Raw genomic sequence first — 25410 nt, forward strand, 5'->3', positions numbered from 1 at the left:
CATGCTTTAATGGGGAGCAACACAGCCTTTGGCAAGGGCAAGAAGACAGTCCGTGCGGCAGTCCTTGCCTGAACTCACCTTACCTCTTCAGCTGCTCTCTGACCCTAGCCCCACAACTGAGATGATCTCCACCCACACACCCATTCTCCAGAAATCTCTCCAGAAGCTGTATGGTGTTTCCGGGGGGGAGAGTGTTTTCTGCTGGTGTTTCAGTCCGAGCGTATCAAAGGGTGCGTTCGGAAATGCGCACCGGGTGTGTGCTCAGTGTAGTGAGTGCCTAAACCCAACCCTAATCCTAACCTCAGTAAAACTATGCCTAAACCCAACCCTAACCCTAACCTTAACCTCAGTAAAACTATGCCTAAAACTAACCCTAACCCTAACCCTAACCAGACCCAGTGCACATTTCCGAACGCACCCTTTGATACACTCGGACTGAAACACCAGCAGAAAACACTCTCCCGTTTCTGGGGATGACATTAGGACTGTCCTAATGCTCGACTCTCCCTCTTCCTTCACAAAGGAAGCTACTTTGATCACATGCCACCAAGCAGTGATGCGCTCCATTGGAAGTGCAAGACAGACTGTATTATTGTAGCTATGGGTTCTGGTGTAATAGTGGTTTATTGTCGTCGGCCATTTTTAAAATGGCTATAAATAAAAAATGAAGGGTGATCTAACTTGTCTCTTTGGATTTGTTTTTTCCTGTGGCCACAAGGTACTTCCATACCAAAGGAAAAGTAAATCAAAGTTTAGGGGGAGGGGTGGGGGGTAAGTTACCCTGTTAAAACATATTATATTTTCATGAAATATGCATATTTTACCCTCTGCTGTCCTGTTAATTAATGAAGTATTGGGTTTTTTGCATTGAAACCTGTTTAGTTGAATTCCTAGACCCCATAAATGTACACTTTGACATCAATAATATTGTTATAGCTCTAACAGAAGTAAAGTTGGGGTCTGGTGTAATAGTGGTTTATTGTTGGCAGCCATTTTTAAAATGGCTATAGATAGAAAATGAAGGGTGATCTAAATTGTCTCTTTGGATAAATTGTTTCCTATGGCCACAAGGTACTTCCATACCAAAGGAAAGGTGAATCAAAGTTTAGGGGGAGGGGTGGGGGTGTAAGTTACCCTGTTAAAACGTATTCTTTTTCATGAAATTTACATATTTTACCCCCCGCTGTCATGTTAATTTGTGAAGTATTGGGTTTTTTGCATTGAAACCTGTTTAGTTGAATTCCTAGACCCAAAAAATGTACACTTTGACACCAATATTATTATTTTAGCTCTAACAGAAGCAAAGTTGGGGTCTGGTGTAATAGTGGTTTATTGTTGGCGGCCATTTTTAAAATGGCTATAGATAGAAAATGAAGGGTGATCTAAATTGTCTCTTTGGATCCATTGTTTCCTATGGCCCTAAGGTACTTCCATACCAAAGGAAAAGTGAATCAAAGTTTAGGGGGAGGGGTGGGGGGTAGGTTACCCTGTTAAAACGTGTTATTTATCATGAAATTTGCATATTTTACCCCCCGCTGTCATGTTAATCAGTGAAGTATTGGGTTTTTTGCTTTGAAACCTATTTAATTGAATTCCTAGACCCCAAAAATGTACACTTTGACACCAATATTATTATTATAGCTCTAACAGAAGCAAAGATATGGGGTCTGGTGTAATAGTGGTTTATTGTCTGCGGCCATTTTTAAAATGGCTATAAAAAGAAAATGAAGGGTGATCTAACTTGTCTCTTTGGATAAATTCTTTCCAATGGCCCTAAGGTACTTCCACCATACCAAAGGGGACCTTTGCATCATGACTTGAAGTAAAATGTGTCTTAGAGCCTCCACTAGTTGGTAGTTTCTGAGTATTTTTGCTTTGTTTAACAATGACAGTGAGATACTTGTTTGCACTAACTAGCATTGACTGCTATGGTCTCTTTTGCAAGACACTTTATGTATATATACTTATATATTATTCGCCCCCTCTATTGATGCACCTTCTCTTTATTGGTACTACTGTACTGCTCTTGTCTTTGTTTTTTCCCTCTTATCTATCTTTTCTTACGTCTCTGTAACTTTGTAAATAACTGTATACTGCTGTGCTACTTCTGGACAACTGAATTTCCCCCTTGGGATAATAAAGGTATCTATCTATCTATCTATCTATCTATCTGATATAAAACAAGCGTATCCATTTTGTCACGCATGTGACCCGTTCCACCAATGGCAAGGCCTCGTTTGCTCGATAGACTCGCGCACGCTCCTCTGGGTAATGGAGTTTGATTTCAAAATAAAAGCACGGAAACACACGGGTTATCTATTTATTCTATTCTGTTCGCATTCTATTTAATGTCCTTATTTTGACGCTCTTATTTCACATGTTCAAACGAGACATCAGGTAGCGTTGATTTGAAACACTATATTAATATACAGATTCAGGTTTACTGTTTACATGTCAAAATGTGTGTTTTTGTGCTTTGTGTCGTGTTGTGTTAATGGTAGCTTACTTTTTATTCCTTAAATTAAACGTAATACTTTTTAAAACAAATAGGTCTATTAAACGGTTTCTCTCAATTGACTTTTATTTTAATAAATAAATAACAACCCGGAAGAGCTCCACGCGCACACACTGCTCCATTTAGCTTGCTTTGCCTTGCGGAATCTGTTGGCAGATTAGTGCTAAGAGGAGCGCCTCTGCTCTGCATAATGCGATAATAACAACAACGTTACAAGAACAACCGCATTTTAGTTAGCGTCACACAATGGGCCGCACAAGTGTAGCCCGATATATCGTAGCCTTGCATGTTATTTAATCAAATCAAAAGGCCGGACAGACAGGGAGGGATCATGCATTCTACATTCCATTGCAATGCATTTCCATTGATGATCCATCCATCCTGGACTCACTGAAGGAGTGTGTCAGTCAAAGGAAGCAAGGAGGAGTTGCTGGTGGTTTGCGGTGTTCTTTTTAGTAGATTAAATCATCATTTGGCATGGTGGTGATGGTGATGGCGTTTATGACTTTGCACTGCTGCTGCAACAACGCATCACTGTGATCTGATGATCACCATAGATCTTCACTCTCCTTTTTATCCCGACTGCTGCTGAAAATGCCAGCGTTGCAGCCCTGCATGCCGCAGATCACAGTGCATTGGCCGTCAGTCAGGAGTGGTGCACACGGTTATGTTATCTCCGCTATAATAATGTTGACGATACGTTTATATTGTTTTTCGGCGATCGGACATAGCATAGTGTGAGAGAGTGGTGGGTTCTAGTTGGGGGTTTTGTAGCCTATGCTGCTACGATGGGAGGGACGGTGTCATGCTGCATCTCGCCCCGAGAGAGTCCTTCTCCTCGGATACATGGGAGGAGGAAAGAGGTGGAGCTGGAGGAATGCCCCATCACCACCACGGAGGATGTGAGTGAGGATACTGGTACATACCTGCAGCACATCAGCGACAGGGAGCTGCCCGATGGTGGGTGATTATGATCACAATTTATAACCTAACACATTATATAAACCCAACGACCCCCTATCTACAGTATAATAAGCAATGCTATGAATGGTTCCTGGTAATGTTTCACAATCCCCTTTGTTACAGGGCCCCCACACAGGAATTTATCTTTTTTTTAATATGCATTTGTGCACTCTCTGAGTTACAAAGGGATACATTAACTCAATATGTTACTGTTTATATACGATATCCTTTTTTATATGCATTTGTGCACTCTCTGAGTTACAAAGGGATACATTAACTCAATATGTTACTGTATATGTTATATATGATATATTTTTACAGAGTAAAATGATCTACCAAATCAGCCAATATTGGTCCTTATGGGCACATTTAGCCTATACACTCCACTCTCTCAGTTACAAATGGATAAATGAACATGTTATACTATATACCATATTATGTTTTACATAGTTAAATGAATAGTCTACTGATAATTTTACTTTATATCTTGCAGCGTGGTATATATCTAAGGAAACCTATAAATAAACTAAAACCTCCCTGTTCAACAAGCATCAGTTAAGCTTACAGCTATCTCTTTGTTATTTGAAATCTGACTATGCATGCTGTGTCTATAATAGTCATAATTTATGGCCTAGCACTGCCATGTGACAGATTAAATTCCATGTAATGCACTGTCCAGTCATAAATAATCCTCCAATAACCATCAGGGAAGAGCATGGTGGTGGGAACTGGGAACGCTGGTCTTGTAGGTCTTTTCCATTCTGTGCTGTGTCGACAGCATTTCACAGCTTCTGGATTTGTTTCCATATACGCTGCGGCTCGGATTCAGATACGTTTCTCGGAACCTCATTTGGGACCTGCTCAGGAGGAGGTAGTACTAACCCTGACTGAGTTCTGGGAACCAACAACTTCAAATAGCAATGCGTTGTGAGCTTGTATATCTAATTATTCGTTTTTTTTTTTTCATTCTTTTATTTTTTATAACGTAGGGCCTACAGTAGTATATGGAACAAATCCAGAACCTGTAGCTTTAGTATAAGTTTAGGCTGCTAGTGGCTACCTCACCCTTCAGTGGTAGTTGTGGTTATAATGGGAACGCAAACAAAAAAGTTTCAGGTTATGGAAGGTTCTGGGTTACCCCTGGTAATCGAAAAGAGCCAATACAGAAGCACAGGGCTGGCCAAAAAGATCCCGCAGGGCAGGCTCACTTTTATCTTTGTCTCCGCCAGAACTGGCACAGGAGTCCAATCCATCGGACCATCCCAGAGCCAGCACCCTTTTCCTGAACAAGTCCCAGACAGACGGTGAGTATTTCACGGGGGGATTGATTTTGGTTCCTTTATGCAGATATTACACAAGTCTGGCACGGCTGAAATGTGAGAAATGTGTGAAAAGATAGTGCTCACACATTCACCTTGAATGCCCAGGTGCAAAAATGTCATCATTTTCACATACTGAACATTTCAAAGTATTGGGTAAGATATTGTTCATACACAATAGAAATGTGTTCTTCTGCAGTTCCATGTCGTGGTGGAGGTGCTACAGTAGTATATAGAACTGCTGCCGCACAAAACACCTGTTTTACACCTGCATGGTTCTTTAGAGGTTCTCTACTGGTTCTTCAGATGAGTTTAGGCACCGCTAACCACATTTATATTTGTTAAATGCTAGTGTCTGTCTTTTTATTGGTGTGGTTTCTGGTCTATTTGATGTTGAAGACTGATATCAAACTATAGAGGGATATGAGCTTTTTGACAATTGTCAGAGCTGCTCCTGTGACGCACCAGGCTTGACTCTTGGGGAAATCTCGCTTTTGCGAACGCCCATCATTTTGACCGGAGGGTTAGGGACTCATTCCACGGAGGTTAAGGGTTAGGGTGAGGGTTAGAGTCGGGTGTGGAAAAGATGACATGTACAGTAGTAACAGCGACACGCTCCCTGACTCTTTCGGTTGAGACGCGACTGTAGACTCCCTTTCTTCTTGACATAGTAGTGTCTAGCCTCTTCTAGCACTGATCAACATCTTAAACTTTAATCCAGGAATAAAGTATGAGTCAAAAAGATTTTTTGTCAGCAGCAATAGTGATAGGTCATAAACAAAACATCTATGTAAAATAACAAGGTTTTTTAGGTTTAGGTTTAGGTTTTAGGTTTTTTATTTGCACATTTTTAAAACATATGAAATAAAACAAAGAAACAAACACAAAAATAAATAGAGATGTTACCGATCAATCGGCAATGGATCGGATCGGGCCGATCAAAGCGTGATCGGCGATAATCGGTGGTTTAGATCAAAGGGTAAATTCACCGATCCGATCCGATCGGTGCATCCGATCAACCAGCCGTTCAGTATGCCCACTTGAGGCCATTTTGGGGTATTGATTTCCACAGTGCTGAAGGAATAATTAGTTACTGCTATGATAATAAATAATGCTGGTAAATAACTATAAGGCAAATATATAAATGAATTCATGAGTGAATTAATTAAAGTTAAAACATTAACATTTAGAAAATATAAATAATATATAAATAATAACTTGATCGGATCGGTGATTGATCGGTATCGGGTGATCAAACTTTTGTGATCGGTGCTCGGTGATCGGTTCCAATAAACCTGATCGGACCATCCCTAAAAATAATACATTATAAAGAAATAAACAAAATCAAAACAAGATGTGCCGGAGAGGCCAAAAAAACCCCAAAGGGCTTGTCGAGTGGCCTTCCTAAAAGCTATCCTTCAAGCTTAGAATCATGTTTATAAATAAGAATAAGAGATAATAATAATAATAATAATAATAAGTATAGCTATATAGCTATTCTGCATTTAGTCGTCTACTATAAAGACTACTATTATCCGTAACACTTAAGTAGGAGATAAATAAATAGGAATGGTACATATAACGTACTGTATACATACACCCAACATATCGATATCCACTTAACAACCAACCACATCCCTCACTTACAACCAGTGGCTAACCACTTAAATGTGTTAATAAAAACTTTGTTAGTTGTCTCTTGAAAGAGCAAGGGCTCGTACAATCTCTTATATGTTGTGGCAAGCAATTCCAAAAATGAGGACCTCTGTATTTTATGGAAAATTGAGCAGTTGTTGTCCTAAAGAAATCAGGATGCAGATCATTGGCTGATCTGGTGTTATAATTGTGAATTTCATTATTAAACTTAAATACATTTTGAAAACTGGCTGGAAGTAGTTTATGAATTGATTGGAATAAGAACATGCATATTTGAAAATTGTTTAACTCAAAAATGGGAAGAATTTGAAGCGACTGGAACAAGGGAGTTGAACTGATGAATCTGTTGGAAAAAGTAATCATTTTCATAAAACGTTTTTGAAGCAGAAAAATGCAATTGAGATTGGTTTTAAAATTGCTTGCCCAAACCATATTACAGTATGAAATATAAGGATATATCATTGTGTAATATAAATTAATAAGGATTTTTCTTGCCACCAGGTGGCGTATTCTTCTGATGACTCCAATATTCTTTCCAATCTTATTAGCTATAAGTGCTATGTGATCTTTCCATGTAATGTTTTCATCTATAAGTACTCCAAGAAACTTTGTTACAGTGACCCTTTGTAATATATCATTGTCAATCTGAACATTACAAAGGGTGCTCCCAATTGGATAATTAGGAGGCCTGAACATCATATATGAACTTTTCTTTGCATTCAAGGATAATTTGTTTGCTTTTACACTTGACAACTCTTGGTTCATTTCCAATATTAACTTGTGTTCATCTTTACCAGATAAGAAGATATTGGAATCATCTGCAAATAAAATAAAATAAAGTTTTGGAGAAATTAAATATAAATCATCTATCTATAAATGCGACAAATCTCTGTCTGTTTGTTTGTAATCCGCGTATCTCGAGAACCGTTCGTCCCACCGGCTTCAGATTCGGCACGCGCGTTCCCCGCCGCCGCGCGGAGTGCAGTGCCGGGCCTCGACCCGACCCGACTCGCGGTTTTCCGAAACCGGCGCGAAACGTTCAGAATCTCCTTATGCGGAGCTGATTGTTGACATCAGGCTGTTCCGGAGGAAATCGGCGCAAGCGCTGAGTCATTGTGACATCACTTCATAAAAGGCTCTGACATCACGTACGCCACATGAGTCAACACAAAATCTCTGTGAATGTGTATGTATGTATGTAATCCGCGTATCTCGAGAACCCTTCTTCCCACCGGCACGCGCGTTCTCCAGATATGGGCATAAAGTCTGACATCAGAGTTTTCCGCAACCGGTACTGTGTGTGCAGAGATCTTCATATATGGGCATAAGTGGACAAAGACAAACAGATGGTCAAAACGGGTCCTATGACAACAGGTATATTGGGGTTTGCATTAAAGGGTGGGGCATTCATGGGGTTTGTTTGCATTAAAGGGTGGGGCATTCATTCCCTATTTCAAATTCGGCACGTGCGTTCCCCACCGCAGCAGGTAGTGCAGTGCTCGGCCTCGACCCGACCCGATACACGATTTTCTGGAACCAGCACGAAAGGTTCGGATTCTGATGTCTGACATCAGGATTTTCCGGAACTGGCACTGTGTCTGCATAGATCTCCATATATGGGCATAAAATGGATGCAGACAGACAAATACAGATATCTCCATATATGGGCATAAATGGACACAGGCAAACAGATGGTCAAAGATCTCCATATATGGGCATAAAGTGGACGCAGACAGACAGATACAGATATCTCCATATATGGGCATAAATGGACACAGGCAAACAGATGGTCAAAACGGGTCCTATGACAACAGGTATAATGGGGTTTGCATTAAGTTTGTCTCCTCCTCCATCTGTTTGTCTGTGTCCCTTTATTCCCATTATGGAGATCAGACAGACAGATACAGGGACACAGACAGACAGATACAGAGATCTCCATATATGGGCATAAAATGGACGCAGCTAGACAGATATCTCCATATATGGGCATATATGGGAATAAAATGGACCCAGAACTATAACTGCAGTGATCTCCATATATGGACATAAAATGGACACCGACAGACAGACAGATACAGATATCTCCATATATGGGCATAAATGGACACAGGCAGACAAATGGTCAAAACGGGTCCTATGAAAACAGGTATAATGGGGTTTGCATTAAAGGGCGGGGCATTCATTCCCTATTTACATTGTTCCGAGTTGGCCAGGTCGCCGACTAGACGCTGGGCCGCCCGAAGGGCGGCCCAGCTTCTAGTTTATATAAATAAGAAACAGTAAAGGGCCAAGTATTGAACCCTGGGGCACTCCGCAAGAAATCAACCTGTATTCGGAAGAGGTGTTATTCCATGATACAAGTTGTTTTCTTGTTGTTAAGTAACTCTGAAACCATGACAAGGCAATTCCATTCAACCCATACAGTGAAAGTTTGTGCAATAAAATGTTGTGATTGACTGTATCGAAAGCCTTCGATAGGTCCACAAACACGCCTAGTGTAATTTCCTTATTGTTACGAGCTAAGAGGATATTATCAACTAACTGAGTAAGAGCCATCGAAGTGGAATGTTTTTCTCTAAAGCCATACTGGTGGGCATAAAGCATGTTATTATCATTAAAATATTTTATCAAACGGTTATAAACTATTCTTTCCAAAACTTTAGAAAAGCATGGCAGTATGGATATAGGTCTATAATTAGAAAATAAGGCAGAGTCATCTGCTTTATAAAGGGGGATAACCTTGGCCAACTTAAATTGATCAGGAAATACACCTGTCGCAAGAGAGCGGTTCAAAATATGAAGGAGTGGTTTGGAGATATATGGAAGGCATTTCTTCAGAATTGGAGATTTAAGTTCATCATAGCCAGCTGCACATGATTTGAGTTTATTAATAATATCAATAAGCTCATTTTCCGTAATTGGATCAAGCACAAAGGGATTTGAGGGACACTTTAACCCAGAGATCACCAATGGAGTATCTGGTATTTTATCAGCAAGAGAGGGACCAATATTTACAAAATAATCGTTAAATGCATTAGCTATCACAGAGGGATTGGATATAAATACGTCTTCCTTTTTAAATTCAGTTTGCAAATTAGACCGGTTAGGTTTTTTATTAATAAGCTCATTAATGATCTTCCATGTAGATTTCATGTCATTATGAGATTCTAAAAATGTATCATCATAGAATTTTCGTTTCGCTGTCCTCAATAAGTGATTTAATTTATTTCTGTAAGTTGTATATCGATTCAAAATTAATGGTGAAGGATTAGTGAGGTAATCACGATATAGTTTATGTTTCTTTATGATTGATCGTTTAAGGGCGGCTGTTAACCAGCCATTGTTCTGTTTCCTAACTTTATTTGTTTTCCGTTGCAATGGAAAGGCCTCATCAAAAAGTTTAAAGTACATACCATGGAAGAGATTATATGCAGCTTGGGTTTCCTTTTCGTTCATTACAGCATCCCAGTTTACTATGGATAGGTCATTATTGAACTTTACAATCCTACTGTTATTAAAGTTTCGTGCAAAAAAAACATTGTTATGATTAGGGCTTACTGTAACTGATTGCGGTTCAAGATAAAACACAGGAAGGTGGTCGGATATGTCACAGCTCAAAACACCAGGTACACCTGAAATGCTGTCATGATTTGTGAATATATTATCGATCAATGTTTGGCTGGTGGGAGTAATTCTGGTTGCCTTGGATATAAGAGGACGGAAGGATGATGCATTCATTTGATCAATAAATTGTGATGATTGACTACTAAATAAATTAATATTGGTATCTCCCAAGATATAACAAGTTTTATTTTCATTCATAATCTTACCAAGTACAGTATAAAAGCAATCAATGAAGCAGTTGATATTTGAGCTTGGAGGTCTGTAAATACAACCCACGATAACCTTCTTTTTGAGCGGTGGTCACACCGTCTCCATAGCGTGGCCGTGTGTGTATCCGTGTGTGTCTGTCTGTCTGTCTGTCTGTAGCCTGAGGTGTATGTAGCCTCAGTACCTCTGGGTGACCAGAGAGGTGCTGTTGAGTCTAGCTTACCCTGAGCATCAACTGCAACCAGTTGGGGCCTGAGTGAGCAAGTATGGCTCACACTCTCTCTCTCTCTCACGCACACGCACACCCCCCCCCCCCCCCCCCCCCGCCCACACACACACACACTCCAGCTGGGTGAGCAACGCACACACACACACACACCTCTGTGAGCAACACACACACACACACACACACACACACATGCACGCACGCACGCACACACACCCCCACCCCCACACACGTGCAGGCACCACCGCTCACTTCAAACTTGGGTTTGATTTTAAAGAAAGGCTCAATAAGTTCTATAAAAACAGCCTCTGCTTCATCTCCTATTAAAGCTGCTAGATCATTGCGCGGGGAGAATGGGATGCCCTCCTTAACAAAGAGGGACACACCGCCTCCTCCTCGCTCAGATCTAAAACTCGGATAGTGATTATAGTTATTAATAAAAACTTTTTTTACTTTATCTTTGTCCAACCATGTTTCACTCAATCCGATAACGGTAAAGTTTATGGGGAGTATATCAAGATAATTTATGAATTTTGCAAACTTTTTGTCATTATTCAGACTGCAAATATTTAGATGAAACAAAGAAAAGCAGTTTTCATTGCTAATATTTTTATCCACACAGATAGACTTTAAAGAGTCCTCTGAATAATTATCACAAGATAAGGTGCCCTGATTAAAAACTGTCGAGTTAGTATCAGGGTCAACATTAGCCAATGGAAAAAAATATTTTTCATCCTGAGTGAGATTTGTACCTGTTAACCTGAGAAGGCTCGAAGTGTCCAGGTCCACCATAGAAAAATAAAAAATAAAATAAAATTAAATAAAATAACAAACAAGTATTAAGGAAAATAAAAGCAAATGAGTTATTTACTCCAGTGGATCCACTGTAGTGCGCGGACGCACGACCAGCTTGTCGTATCTGAGGTGCGCAATGTTGCCTTGAGTGCGTGCCTCTCTAAGCTTGGGTAGAAGATCCTTTCTTCTCTGTCGAACTTGGTCTGAGTAGTCCTCATTAATGTAGAGATTTGTACCTTTAAGGTTTTTGCATCTTTTAAGTATTTCTTCTTTATCTTTGAACCGGAGTAGCTTAATCACCACGGTTCTGGGCCGCCCGTCGGCTTCGAACCTCCCGGTTCTATGACAGCGCTCAAGTTCAACGAGTTTCGGATCCATCTGCAGATGTTGGGCTAGGATTTGCTTTACTTTCTTTTCTGAATCTTGCCAAGATTCAGTTTTAGTGTCAGGGATGCCGTCAATCAGGAGATTGTTGCGTTTAAGTTGATTTTGCATGTAGTCTTCTTTAGCGGATAAATCAGCAAGGGAGGACTGAATTTTTAGCAGGTCATTATTAACCTTGTCCTTTTCATAAGACACATTTGCCTTATTTGTTGCCAATTTCAGATCCGCTATTTCTGCTTGTGAAAACTCCAGGCTCTGTGCGATCTTACCAAGCTCACTGCTAAAGCAGTCCATTCGCTTGTTGGTGGAATCCATGATCATCTGTACGAATGATCTGTAGGTCTTCTCCTGCTGTTCCAGTAGATCTTTGAAATAAGCCTTTTGTTGATCAAGCAGTTCTTGAAGAACTGAGTGGCAAATAAACTCATCATCCGACCCAGCGCCGCCGCCGGCAGTCTGGATTGGAGCTTTCCGTGGCATGGTGAATTCAAACTGTAGCAATAGTCTGCTGCGGTGTCGGAATCTGGGTCCCGGCTGAAGATGAGCCTACCAGGCTAGCAATGTGTAAACACAAATCTCAAACAAACCAAATATAACTCACCAACACCGACTGCTGGGGGCACAGCCAAGTGTTTGGTGGTGCTGGTTGCTGCTGCTCAGGTCCTGGTGGTGCAGGCCGCTGTGGGCCTGGTGGTGCAGGCTGCTGTGGGCCTGGTGGTGCAGGCCTCTGTGGGCCTGGTGGTGCAGGCCTCTGTGGGCCTGGTGGTGCAGGCCGCTGTGGGCCTGGTGGTGCAGGCCGCTGTGGGCCTGGTGGTGCAGGCTACTCAGGCAAGGCCTGGTGGTGCCAGGCAGGCTGCTTCTGGCCTGTTGGTGGTGCAGGCCTGATGGTGCAGGCTGCTGCCGGCCTGGTGTTGGAGGCTGCTGTGGGCCTGGGGGTGCTGGCTGCTGTTGGCCTGCTGGTGCAGGCTGCCGACCTGGTGGTGAAGGCAAGTGTAACATTAATAAAGTAGTGCTACTTTTATAGTAGGCCTATAGAAATCAGCTTGCAAAAGCAATACATCCAACACCTAACAAGGAATATTATTCAGTAGATTGAATGCAGATTGTGACAATATTTCTTTCAGCCAAGATAACGTTCTTCCGTTTACAGAGAAAACAGAGAAACCGATAGGTTCATTCGAGACATAACTGGGGAGCAAATGTGATGTGTCATCTGTTACGTCAGTATTCATCAACATCAGAGTTTGTCAATATGGAAAACAATTCATTATAATGTTTCTAATATATATATATATATATATATATATATATATATATATATATATATATATATATATATATATATATATATACTTCCTCATTGTCCATTAGTACGTTTGTTGCCTCTTTTCTCAAGTAAAAAAAAGAAGAAGGAAAAAACCCTTCTTTAAAGTAATGTTTATGTTTATCTCAGTTTATGAACAAAGTTTTTATTCTGTCTTGGTATAGCCAAGATACTATAACACACACACACACACACACACACACTTATTTGTCTTTGTTCCCAATGCAGTACGGGAGAAGAGGAAAAGCAATTATCTGAATCATGTAAGTAACTTGTAAGTTAGTTGTAAGTGATCTGATTGGACACGACCAAGCAAAGTATTGCTTGTCTGGATTGGTGGCATCATTATCTCTCCTCTACCAGATGTCCCCGGGGCTCCTGACTAAAAAGTTCAGCTCCTGTTCCACCATATTCCTTGATGATAGCACAGTCAGTCAACCTAACCTGAAGAGCACAGTCAAATGGTAAATATCTTCTCCTCATTACTCCATTACAGGCAGCTTCAAATGGACGTTGTTTGAATTGTAGACCATTATTTCTCTCTGTGTGTGTGTGTGTGTGTGTGTGTGTGTGTGTGTGTGTGTGTGTGTGTGTGTGTGTGTGTGTGTGTGTGTGTGTGTGTGTGTGTGTGTGCGCGCGCGCACGCACGTGTGTCCCTCTGTCTTTCAGTGTCACACTGGCCATATATTACCACATAAAGAACAGGTACGGTATGTGCATCGAGAAGATGTTTTGCATAAGATATTTGTATCATTGTCTCTTGCTTTGCCATACGCTTACAGTAGCTAACTATTACACATGTCTGTGGCCGGACTGTCTTTACTTGTCTAGAACAGGTTGATGCTGTAAAATCTTCCGTATCCTGTATTTTAATCTATGTCTCAATTATTGTACTTTACTCAGAGATTCTAACCGTTCTCTGGATATATTTGATGAGAAGATACATCCGTTAACGGTGAGTTCTCTTGTGTACTGTACTAGACTGGACTAGAAATAAAGAAATGCTAGTAACCAATATCTTTTGCAGTGCAGAAAACCTTTACCCCCAGATAGTCAGTATTTACCTTAATTATTAATTTTAGGTTATTGACAAGGGCAATGGTGGTTTTCACTGCCTGGTACTGGGTGATAATTTGCCTGAAAAGGTTTCCCACTCCTACTTTAAGTGAATTCTAGTATTATCCTACAAAATACTGCTATTACACAATAGCTAAACCTTTAATATTACCCCGTAATTTATATATTATTTATATATGTACACTCTTGACTTTTAGAAAGTCTGATTCCAGTCCAAAGTCATAGTGGAGTCCTATTCACAGGTTATTGTGTTTCAAGTCCTAGTCCAAGTTTGTCCCACTAACGGATCTCTCTGATAACTCTGCAGCGTGACAAGGTTCCAGATGACTACAATGTCATCGACCCAGAACACAAGCTCATCTACCGCTTTGTTCGGACTCTCTTCACCTCCGCTCAGCTCACTGCTGAGTGTGCCATCGTCACTCTGGTAGGTCACCAAGTAAATGCAAACATGACTAGACTAGAATTAGACTAGACTAGAACAGCCTCCTGCATTTGAGGAAAGAAACATCCTATAAATTGGCACAAGGAAAAACTTCAGGGATTTAAGTCATTGCCTTCTAAAGTTTGTGTATGCGATCTGACGGTCGCTTATCTACCGATTAGGGAGTCTTACTGGTCTTTAATAAATCCCAGGAATCTCTGTGGATCTGTCTGTCAGCGTCTGTCTCTTGATATGCTGACATCATAGACTGGCTTCCCCCATTACTCTTGTTGCGACCTTCAGGAAAGTTCGCAAGTTACTATGAAAACCTCCACCGGCTGTCTGTCCGCCACGTCACGTCACGGCACGACATGTCACGTCACACTTTTGGCCCCTATTCCGGCACCGTTGCCCCTATCCATGCCAACCTTTGCATTCACACTCCTTGGCTGGCAAAGCACAACCTCCAGCCCTGATATTCTCACATGGCCCTCTTCTAGTGCCATGCACCATGATTTTTGCACATTTTTGGACACTGCTCCTACAGATTTTGCCCTAAAATCACGCAAAGCGGTACACAGTATCTCTAAAGTCATGTCATCAACATGGATCTGTCCCATTTATATTCCCTTCTGATTGGCTACAATTGCCTTCTAAAGTTTGTGTATGCGACCTGACACTTACTGGTTTTGTTGGGTGGTGTGCTTACTGATAGTGGCTTGTGAGATGTGCCTGAGCAGACTAGGCGAGCAGGTGCCTGTGCCGAACAGCCAAGGGCCTCACATGTCGACAAGCAATCCCTCCGCACGTCTCAGTCGGTCACAGCAATCAGGGGTGGGATTTTCAGGAATACTGGTCTGGGAATTGCTAACACACAAAATAAACCAAGGAGTATACTGTATGAAGGAGACGAGACGTCACAGTAATATCATTGAATCAATAATGAGGAAGTTGAATGGCCGCCCTTATCAGACCATGGTCACACTGACATGAAAAAATCATGCACAAGCAGGCAGGTTGCTCCCCACTGCTCATAATGAGCAGTGGGGAGCAACCTGCCTGCTTGTGCATGATTTTTTCATGTCAGTGTGACATGGTCTGATAAGGGGGCCATTCACTTCCTATTATTGATTCAATGATATACTGTACCTGCCTACATGCAGCCCAGTGACGCCTCCCATTCTTTCAACCTATGCTGTTTCAGCTCCAAATTGGGCTAGGAGAATATATAAGAGAATGAATGTCCCTGTACTGTCTCTAATGAAGATGCACCATGCGTTAGTCGTTAAATAACTTCACTTACCCGTATTTTCCGGACTATAAGGCGCACTTAAAAGCCTTTAATTTTATCAAAAAACTACAGTGCGCCTTATAGTCCAGTGCGCCTTATATATGGATCATTCATTGACATTGACATTCCCTTTAGCACAGCTCCATCTGTTTGATGCATAACGCAACGGTAGCGTCTATTATGTGCGCCTTATAGTCAGGTGCGCCTTATATATGAAAACAGTTTGAAAATAGACCATTCATTGACAGTGCGCCTTATAGTCAGGTGCGCCTTATAGTCCAGAAAATACTGTAATCTTATCTGCTGTATTTTGCCCTCTGAAGTTTTTCTTTGTTTCAAGATTGCCATGTTCCTTTGTTTGACTGGTTTATGACTCTTCTCCCTTCATATAATATAAGTTGCCTTTTAAAAAAATCAAGGTTGCATAATTCTGTGAAAGAATCAAGGGAATCTGTGTGTCTGTTTTATTATTATTATTTATATTATTATTCATATCATTAGGGCAGCAGGATCTTGTGTGCATTCACGAGTGTTTGTTCCATGCATGTGTGTGTAGGTGTACTTGGAGAGGCTGTTGACCTATGCAGAGTTGGACATCTGTCCCTGTAACTGGAAGCGCATCGTTCTCGGGGCCATCCTGCTGGCCTCCAAGGTCTGGGATGACCAGGCGGTGTGGAACGTTGACTACTGCCAGATCCTTAAGGACATTACTGTGGAGGACATGTGAGTGTCCCTCGTCCTTGGTTTGATTTGTAAAAATCACACCCAGTGTGAAGTGAGCAGTGGTCGTGCTTGCATAACGTCTTCAGACTAGGATTTGAGTCTAGGATGTACAGGCTATGCTACATACACACGTTTTGCTATGGTAAAACGCTGAGGAAAAAGGCTACAGACACACGCACAGCCACTCTATGGAGCGGTTTACCACCGCTAAAAAAAACAATATTGTACAATAAATAGTGAAAATGAGTAAATCTAGACTAGAGTCTTACAACTCTGTGAACTTGTAGATCTCTATTTTAGCTGTTATAGAATTTAAAGGCATTTGACCCATATCAGATGCGCATATATTTAATTCATCTGCCCTTGTCCACTATGTGATATTGATAATGGCTCCGTTTGAGCCCTGAGATTGAAGTTATTGAATTATTGGGCCCTGAAGAGAGAGGCCAGAGCAAATAGGTGCAACAGCGTAGGCAACTGATTTTCCCCCATGGGATAATAAAGGTATCTATCTGTCTATATTTAGCTTGGTGATAAGAGTGACAGTTCAAACCGGTGTACACCGCTCTGGATATAGGCATGCTGAATACTTCATGCAAATGTAAAACAACAGACCTACAAGCTCACAACGCTTCTCGCCGCGTTGTGAGCTTGTAGATCAGCTATTTTCAGTACATCTGTTTTCTAATTTATGGTATTTCAATGATATATATATATATATATATATATAATATTTATTCATGAAATCTTAGCTTTTTGGGGATTGTTTTTTATTTATGTTTTGAAATAATAACAATTAAAAACTAAATGTAGGAAATGTAAGCCATTTACCATGAGAGGGAGTGGGTTGTTGGCTGATTTACCACTGTTTCAGGGTTGTGCCACGAGCCGCAGGCTCTGGTTGTTTGGGAGGCGCATTGATCTTGGAAATGTTAAAACTCCGAGGGTTGTTGGCCTATTTACCACTGTTTTAAACCAATCAGAATCCAGTATTTGAATGTGACTAGAAAAAGTGGTAGAAAAGAAAAATAAGGGAAAATGTGTGCCCGACCCACAAATGGGTCCCAACCCAGTGTTGGGGAACCACACCCTGGATGTGACAGTGACTGCCTTGGATTTCTGCCCCCGCTTCCTCAGGAATGAGATGGAACGTCACTTCCTGGAGCTGCTCCAGTTTAACATCAACGTTCCGGCTAGCGTCTACGCCAAGTACTACTTTGACCTGCGCTCGCTGGCAGATGACAACAACCTCAACTTCCCCTTGGAGCCGCTCAGCAACAAACGGGCCCAGAAACTGGAGGCGAGTACAATGTCAGGATAGCCTGCCCTATGTCCTTTGTTGACGTGGTCCCCTAGAGCAGGGGTTTTCAAAGTGGGTGACGGGGCACCCTGGGGTGCCATGACGGCAGTCCAGGGGTGCCGCGAGATCATTTGATAAATTTGGAATTTATTTGGACACTTGAAAAAATATTTAGTATAATTTTAAACTTGAAGTATAAAGATATTTTCAGTCAATTCTAACCAAAATGTCTATCATCTCAACGTTTTCCTAATAACATAATCGCTAAAATATGCTATAAATATAAGGTGCCAGGAGTGAAAATTATGAATATAATGTTGTAGGGGTGCCTCGGATGAAGACAATATTTATAGGGGTGCCCTGAGCCAAAAAGGTTTGGGAACCACTGCCCTAGAGGTCTCTATTTTTTCTCTTTTGCAGAAAATAACCAATGTACAAGCTCACGTGACAAGTTGGTACATAATTATTTTGACTGAATGTTTGCCTATTATGACGTGCCCAGAATAGGGACGCTAGGGTTCATGTGGTTGTGAATAATATATACAGTTAAGTATGCGTCATATCATGGGATGGATAATCACACAGAAGTCGCACTGTTAAAAACATAACCCAGAGGCGAATTACCCAACGCATTATGTTTCGATAAATATACGGCTTGGACTTGGTTCTTCTCATTTATACCATGGCCACTTAAAGTACCAACAATTGAAAAGGATTAATTATTCATATTTTGTGGGAATATGATCTTTAAATAGAAACGTGGTTGAGACAGTGTTGACACTATGTTCAACCTTGGAATAAAATTACCCTGCTACTCCAGGGTAAGTGGGAGAAACAGTAAAAAGGAGTACCAGTTGAATCAGTCAGTTGAATATAGCCACGTCAACACATACTGTATACGTTTTGTGTTTCCCCCAAAGATTGAAAGCTATATTGAAAATTGTTGTTTTTTGAAACTTAGCTTAAATGTAGGTTAAGTGATTTTCTTCGGTTAAAGTATGTGTTGAATATCTCTATATTCTGATAGTAGATTAACCAGTGTTGTTTCTGCAAAGCTAGTCACACTTGCAAATTAATTCCATCCTTGTCCCTTTTATGCCCATATATGGAGATTTTATGCCCATATATGGAAATCTCGCCCTTAGGGCAATTTAATAGTCTCTGGTATATAGTGATTTGCCAGATTCTATTCCAATAGGCATATATGCATCCTTTCCAAAGTTTGTGGGCCCCGGGTAGACAACCAAGCCTGGCGGAGACCTTTTCTAGTTTATTTTCAAAGCTCCTGGAAGTGTATTTTACCGATTCCAGTGCACCAGTTACAGTCCCTACTCACCGTTGGACCCCTTGTACTATCCCTCAGTACTATAGCTATGTATGTGTGCAATGGTCCAATTCAAAAAGTGTCATTTTGAAGGTTTATTATAATATTCTCAATTTATTTATAGATTTTCTTTTTAAATCTCAGTGCAATCTCTCCGGAGAGCTGATAATGTACTTTCCATTTCTGATAGTTTGGACTCTAGTATACAACAAAGATCTGCAAAAAATATAATCTGCTGGTTGCATTTTTTATCACCATTCATTTGCCCTTAAGGGACACTTTTGATTATGCATTACAAAGCAGTTAAAGCTTAACATTGTCATTTCTTTTGACAGTTTGAGCACACAATGATTAACAGAATATTATCTAGACTACAATTGTCTAGACTGAAATTCTACTGAACTGCAGCCAGTGCTGTTTTATATTACGTTAAAGAAGAAAAACAAAGCAAGTTGGTGCAGTGATTTGCTGTTTAGATCAGATCTTGTTAAATCAGTATTTAACTAGCCAGCTGTTGGATTTAGCCATTTATAAACGACCAGCTGCCTCATAGGTTGTGATGACGTCATCATCTGTATGACAGCCTTTGTAGTCAATTTGGAAAAAATGCTTGTGTATTGTTAAGGTGTATTTCTGTCTTTGACTGTCAAATCAATTCAATTCAATTCAGACACTGACAGTGAAAATAAAGTTTTCACAGTTTTTATACTGTACTATTCTGCACAATCACTCAAAATCCTAATTTATGCTCCGTCGTATGGTGCCACAGTGGACCCGAAAATAGCAGATCTACATGTATAAGCTCATATATTTTTGGTCTGCGATGCCATCGTATGTCAAAGTACAAATCAGGCTTAATCCAGGCTAGACACATGTTTTGACCATGTAAGATCTATTACATGGTAAAAACAAAATAAGAAAACATCTGTCTTACGTCATCTGTTCCAGCACAGCAGCACACAACAGCAGGGTCTGAATCACAAGTCAGGCATGGCCGCATTTTGTCAGAGAAAATCTCAGGGCAAACTTCTGATTGGCTGGGCTGTAACAGAAGTCTGTGGTCCATAGTTGGTCAGTTCATGTCTAGTCAAGCTTTTGAGCGGTGGTCACAACGCTCCTATACGTGGCCGTGTGTGTGGGTCTGTCTGTCTGTCTGTCTCCGTGTCTGTCTGTCTGTCTGTCTGTCTGTCTGTCTGTCTGTAGCCTGCAGTAACCTTTTCTGACCACACATGTTAAGAGAGGGGCGCTGTTGCACACACACACACACACACACACACACACACACACACACACACACACACACACACACACCACCGCTCAGTTCACACGAGTGTGATTTTTTAAGTTTCAATAGATGTACACCAAATGTTAGATATCTATAATGATCTGGCTACTGCAGGACTATCTGGTCCTTGAGCAACTAACCATGTTGCTATACTGTAATATGACAGAAGTTCTAGTGCTCTACATACCGTACATACATGCAAGCACCATACTGTACATAACAGCCTCCTTGCACTCCACTTTTCCTCCTTTCACTAGTTCCACTCAGGGGTGTTGCACCAAATTCTGCGCTCTGGGTACAAGGATTCACTCGCGGTGAATCCCCCATGAATGTTCTTCATAGGGGTAGCTCACAGCGTGGCACCGAGTGCCGCGCTGCGAGCTTGTAGATCTGCTATTTTTGAAAAATCGTGAAAAAGTCTTTCTAAGGTTTTTTGAAAAACCTATGTTTCTATATCAGTGGTGCTCAATGTGATGTTAAGGACCCCCAAAATGATATGTATTTGGCCCTGGACCCCCATCTCAAAATATTTAGTTCCAGGAACCATTCAGAAGCAAAATATGAGTTAATAATGTTCACTTAAAACAAATCGCACCCGTGCGAAGTGAGCGTTGCAAACTAATTCCTGTAAGGGCGCCTGCGTGAATCAGTGTTGATAGGCATGCATGGCAATATTCTTTGTGTTGTGTATGATGTCAGTCTAGAGGTCTGCTCAGACTATATAAGGTTTTCGTGTGTCCTGACCTTTACACCGGCTCAAAACTAACACCTCCCAGGATTCGAAACAGCAACCATAGACTACAGGGTTTAATGTAGCGTGGTCGCTGTCTTGAATCCTGGGTGGGGGTCGATTTGCGCCAGAAAGGTCGAGGATATGCGGGTTGGTCAGACTTTTTCCCTCTAACTTTGACTGACGGCCAACGCCAAGAAGTGCTGGGTTGCCTCTTGGAAACAGATTATGTCGGGAGTATATTATGCGCAACATACCAGCCAGGTTTGTTAGTATCCTTGACCAGACCAAAGGCTAATAACAATTTATCGTGCACATTCATGTGCACATTTATGTGTTACCAGAAACTCCATTTTGAGTAGCCGAGATGCAGGAGAAACTCCTAATTGTCGCTGTCTGAAACCAGATAGAGCCAAATAGCTTCTTGTGGGTTATAAAGCAAGGGGGAGACAGAGGGAGAACAGACAGGATGTCAGACAAACAGCCTGGCCATTAACAGCCTGGTGGCAGTCAAAGAGTGAATAGAAGAGAAAAATAATATGCAGTCCAGACCAGAAGCTCAAACAAAACAGACAGAGGGTTTAGGAAAAGTCCAGGATATGAAACAACCTGGCCATTACGCCTGGACCTTTCATGAACTTTAAACCGGTCTCAAGTGCAAGTGTAATGGCCAAGACAGATCTAAATTAGCATGAACAACACAGCATTTGATTGGTCTGTTCTGTTTGGCTAACACATATCGTCACGAGTAGAACGGTTTCTGATTGGTCGATTCTAATGTTTAGTTAATCAACTAGCCAATCGATGAAGAATGAAAGAATCGTCCCGTGCTAATATGTTTTAGCTAAATAAACCGAAAGTGAAATATGGAGCGGTTTGCACCGCTCAAATATATATATATATATATATATATTATATATATATATACACTACAAGCTTGCAGCGCGGCACTCGGTGCGCTGTGAGCTTGTACCGTATATCTGCTATTTTTCAATAGCTAAAGTATAAAATAGTTAAGGCCCACTTTCCCACTTCCCACTTCCCCCCCCCCCCCCCCCCTTGTGACGCCCCTGGTTCCACTAGTAACAGCCTTGCATTTGTGATGTTTTTCCAGGCCATCTCCAGGCTCTGCGAGGACAAGTACAAGGACCTGGGTAAATCAGCTATGAGGAGGTCCCTCAGCGTGGACAACCTGGTGGGCATCAGGAAGACCCATGCCGTGCTGTCTTGAATCCACCGCTGCCATCTTACGTACGTCTGGATGTCCCTTTGAACGCGGACGGACAGCGGAGCGGGGATGCATATGAAGCCCTGTGCCAGGACGTTTGAGTCACACTCGGGCGCACACAGTCCCTGAAACGCGGGGTGTTTAAAAAGAAAAAAAAGAAAAGGCTAATTTGAAGATCAGCCGTTTAAAAACGTTTTATTCCAAAACACTACCCCCTGAAAAGCTCTAAAAAAACGGAGTATGTAAAAGTATTGATTTTGTCAACAAAGGGACTCTTGTTACTATCATTTTTGAAAGAGCGCTATCATTTGCTTAGTTTATTCCTTATGACGACAGTCAATATGAATAATCTCATAAGATTGGGTGTCACATGAATTGTATTTACTTATTTTCAAATGGTGGACTTTTCATTTAGGAATTAAACTCTTCCGGGTTCAACATATGGACGGACACACTCTCTGGACTGTTGTCCCAAAGCAGCTGCTATAGAACATGCTCTCTGGAGCTTCCAAAGGGGGAGAAGAGGGGTCTCAGAACTACCCTGTGGTGTAGTTCCAACCATGGACAGAAAGTAGGCTCTTGTCTTTGCTTACTGTGTAGGCCCCTATAGCTGTGAAATGTGATGGGATCTTATTTAATTGAAATAAATTTAATTTGCTGTACTTAAAGTAATTGCTAATTAGAGAAATATGTCATGTGGGCAAAGTGTGTCTTGTCTTGTTCTGTTTGTGCGTACGCACACTCAGTATACACAGAATAATAGCGATGTCACAATCCACACTGTACCTCTCACAGTTTGAAAACGACTTTGGCTTGGATCCTCTACATTTTCTCCTACATGGCTGGATGGAATGTAACAGTTAACAATAAGCTATCTTGGCTTTCACCTGGACAATGTATGTATTGGAAAAAGCATGTGCTTTTATTGTTTCACCTCCTGTGGTAAATGGGAACCACAAAGGCACCACAAGGGGGCAGGCAAAAAGAAAAATGAAAATCATTAGGAGCCTCATTCATAAACATTTAAAGTTTCTTACATTTGTTCTCACCAGTCACTCGTTAATAAAAAATGTCTTCCTATTAAGAAAATCATACACAGCCATAATAAATGTATACTTGTGCTTTGCATACGACTACGATGAACAAAGAAAAAAATGCAGAACATTAGTCAGCAAAGCAGAGGTTTGATGAATGAGCCACACTCATTATCATTTGAGGCCAGAGCTATTGGCTACTGTCCCTGGTGGAAGTAGATGATCACAGCATTTGCTTTGTGGTCCTTATGTCCTCAAAATGTAAGTTTATAAACGGAATCCACTCTTCTCTTGGTCTGACTAGAGTCTGTTCACCAATTTACATGGCCAGGCATGGATACCAGTGCCACACAGCTTGGCATCAGACAAAAATGTACCAAGTAGGCCTAAGCTGCCTGGGGGAGGAGGAGAGAACTGTGGATGAGGCATGTAAAATAGTTCTATTGGAAAGATGCTAAACATATCAACAGGGTTCCCACGGTCATGAAATTCCTGGAAATATTTTGAAATTCCTGTTAAAGTTTTGGAATTTATCAAGGGTCCTGGAAGGTCCTGGAAAAAATATATATGCATTGTCTTTGGTTATTGATTTTGTTAATACCTCTGAAATGACAAATTAAACATTGGCCAAATTGTCAAATATTAGAGGCAGAAATTGTGAAAATAGCCGATCTACTTGCGAGGCGTTGTGAGCATGTAGATCTGCTATTTTCACAATAGAACCGTGTTATACAAAATTCCTCTACTCTTAGTGCTCGTCAGGGTGCCGGGTCCCCAGTTAAAACATGATTATTTCGGGGGTCACGGCCTGAAAAGGTTGAGAACCACTGGCATACACTATCTGTCATTGGGCATTGCGCATAGGAGTAAGCGGCCTGTTATTGAGCTGAATTATTGTTATATAGTCCTGGAAATTGGGTTAAATATTCTGGAAAGGTTTTGGAAATTAATTGGTAAAAATTTGTGGGAACCCTGTATCAAGTATAATTTGTCTTTCTTCTTGTAGGCCCAACAAAGCATAGACCTGCCATCTCTTCGGGTGGCTGCTCAAGTGCCAGCACACCTCCCAGGCCTGAAACAATAAGGAATGTCAGATATTCTAAGCACAAACTTTAAGTTGTGATGTGCACCAAGTTCAAATATTTAATGTCCTGAATGGGATTTGGTTTGCAGTGATGCATTTAAAAAACAAGAGACATATAGAATGAAATAGAAATCAGACCGAAAAGAAAAGAAAGCAATGAAAGAACAAGGACATTCAGTTCAAGGTTGATGAACAACAGTGGCTCAGTGCTCTTCTGGAACTTTCTTATCTCCTGCCGTGCCGTTGTTCCCAGGCGAAACCTTCTCCTTCTGGGGGCACCGCTATCCCCTGCAAAGAGGCAAGAGTATGTATAAATGTATGCCTGACAGTTGTATGATGGGTTAACCACCTGCACTCCTCCTGCCTGCCCATGCAGGATAGAGGTTTAGCAGAGCTTCACTTTAAAACCACCCTAAAAAAAGACACATTTGGAAGGGACTTCTCAAAAATGTCTTAAAACAAGGTAGTTCTAGTGCTTAAAATGTGATTTGTCAAAAGATTTAACTAAATAAAAATAAAACTTGGGATTCACAAACACATGGGAGATACTTTTCAAAAACTGAACACACAGGGAAACATGATCATGGTAGCCTATTTCTGCTTTGTTGAATACACTGCAGTTCAGATGCATATAGGCCTACTCTTAGGTAAATAATTTTGAATGGAGCCAAATCAATATTCAACTTTTTATGAACATTGGTATCATGAAGACAGGGGTGTCACACCAAATTCGGGACCCTGCATGGTACAAGGATTCACTGTGGGCTCCCAACATATGAATGCTCTTCATGGGGAGGGGGTTCAAGCCCCCCTCACCCAGTAACTCACTTTCTCCCCCTTGTGATGCCCCTGCAAGAAGATATCTAGAACACACTACCCTTAAAGTTGAACCTGCCT

At 41.2% G+C, this 25410-nt stretch overlaps 1 protein-coding gene across 1 annotated transcript; it reads left to right on the plus strand.

Annotated features, from left to right (window-relative positions):
* Positions 1–2678: 2678 nt before the first annotated feature.
* Positions 2679–23521, plus strand: LOC308280026 (cyclin-Y-like protein 1). The gene is made up of 10 exons (XM_080720281.1): positions 2679–3475; positions 4708–4782; positions 13242–13276; positions 13377–13477; positions 13683–13718; positions 13917–13968; positions 14398–14517; positions 16362–16528; positions 17666–17828; positions 22282–23521. The coding sequence occupies exons 1-10, from the start codon at positions 3304–3306 to the stop codon at positions 22396–22398; spliced, it is 1038 nt and encodes a 345-aa protein (XP_080576407.1). The 5' UTR covers positions 2679–3303; the 3' UTR covers positions 22399–23521.
* Positions 23522–25410: the final 1889 nt, after the last annotated feature.

This window comes from Nannobrachium achirus (assembly GCF_963921795.1).
Source record: "Nannobrachium achirus genome assembly, chromosome: 24".
Lineage (NCBI taxonomy): Eukaryota > Metazoa > Chordata > Actinopteri > Myctophiformes > Myctophidae > Nannobrachium > Nannobrachium achirus.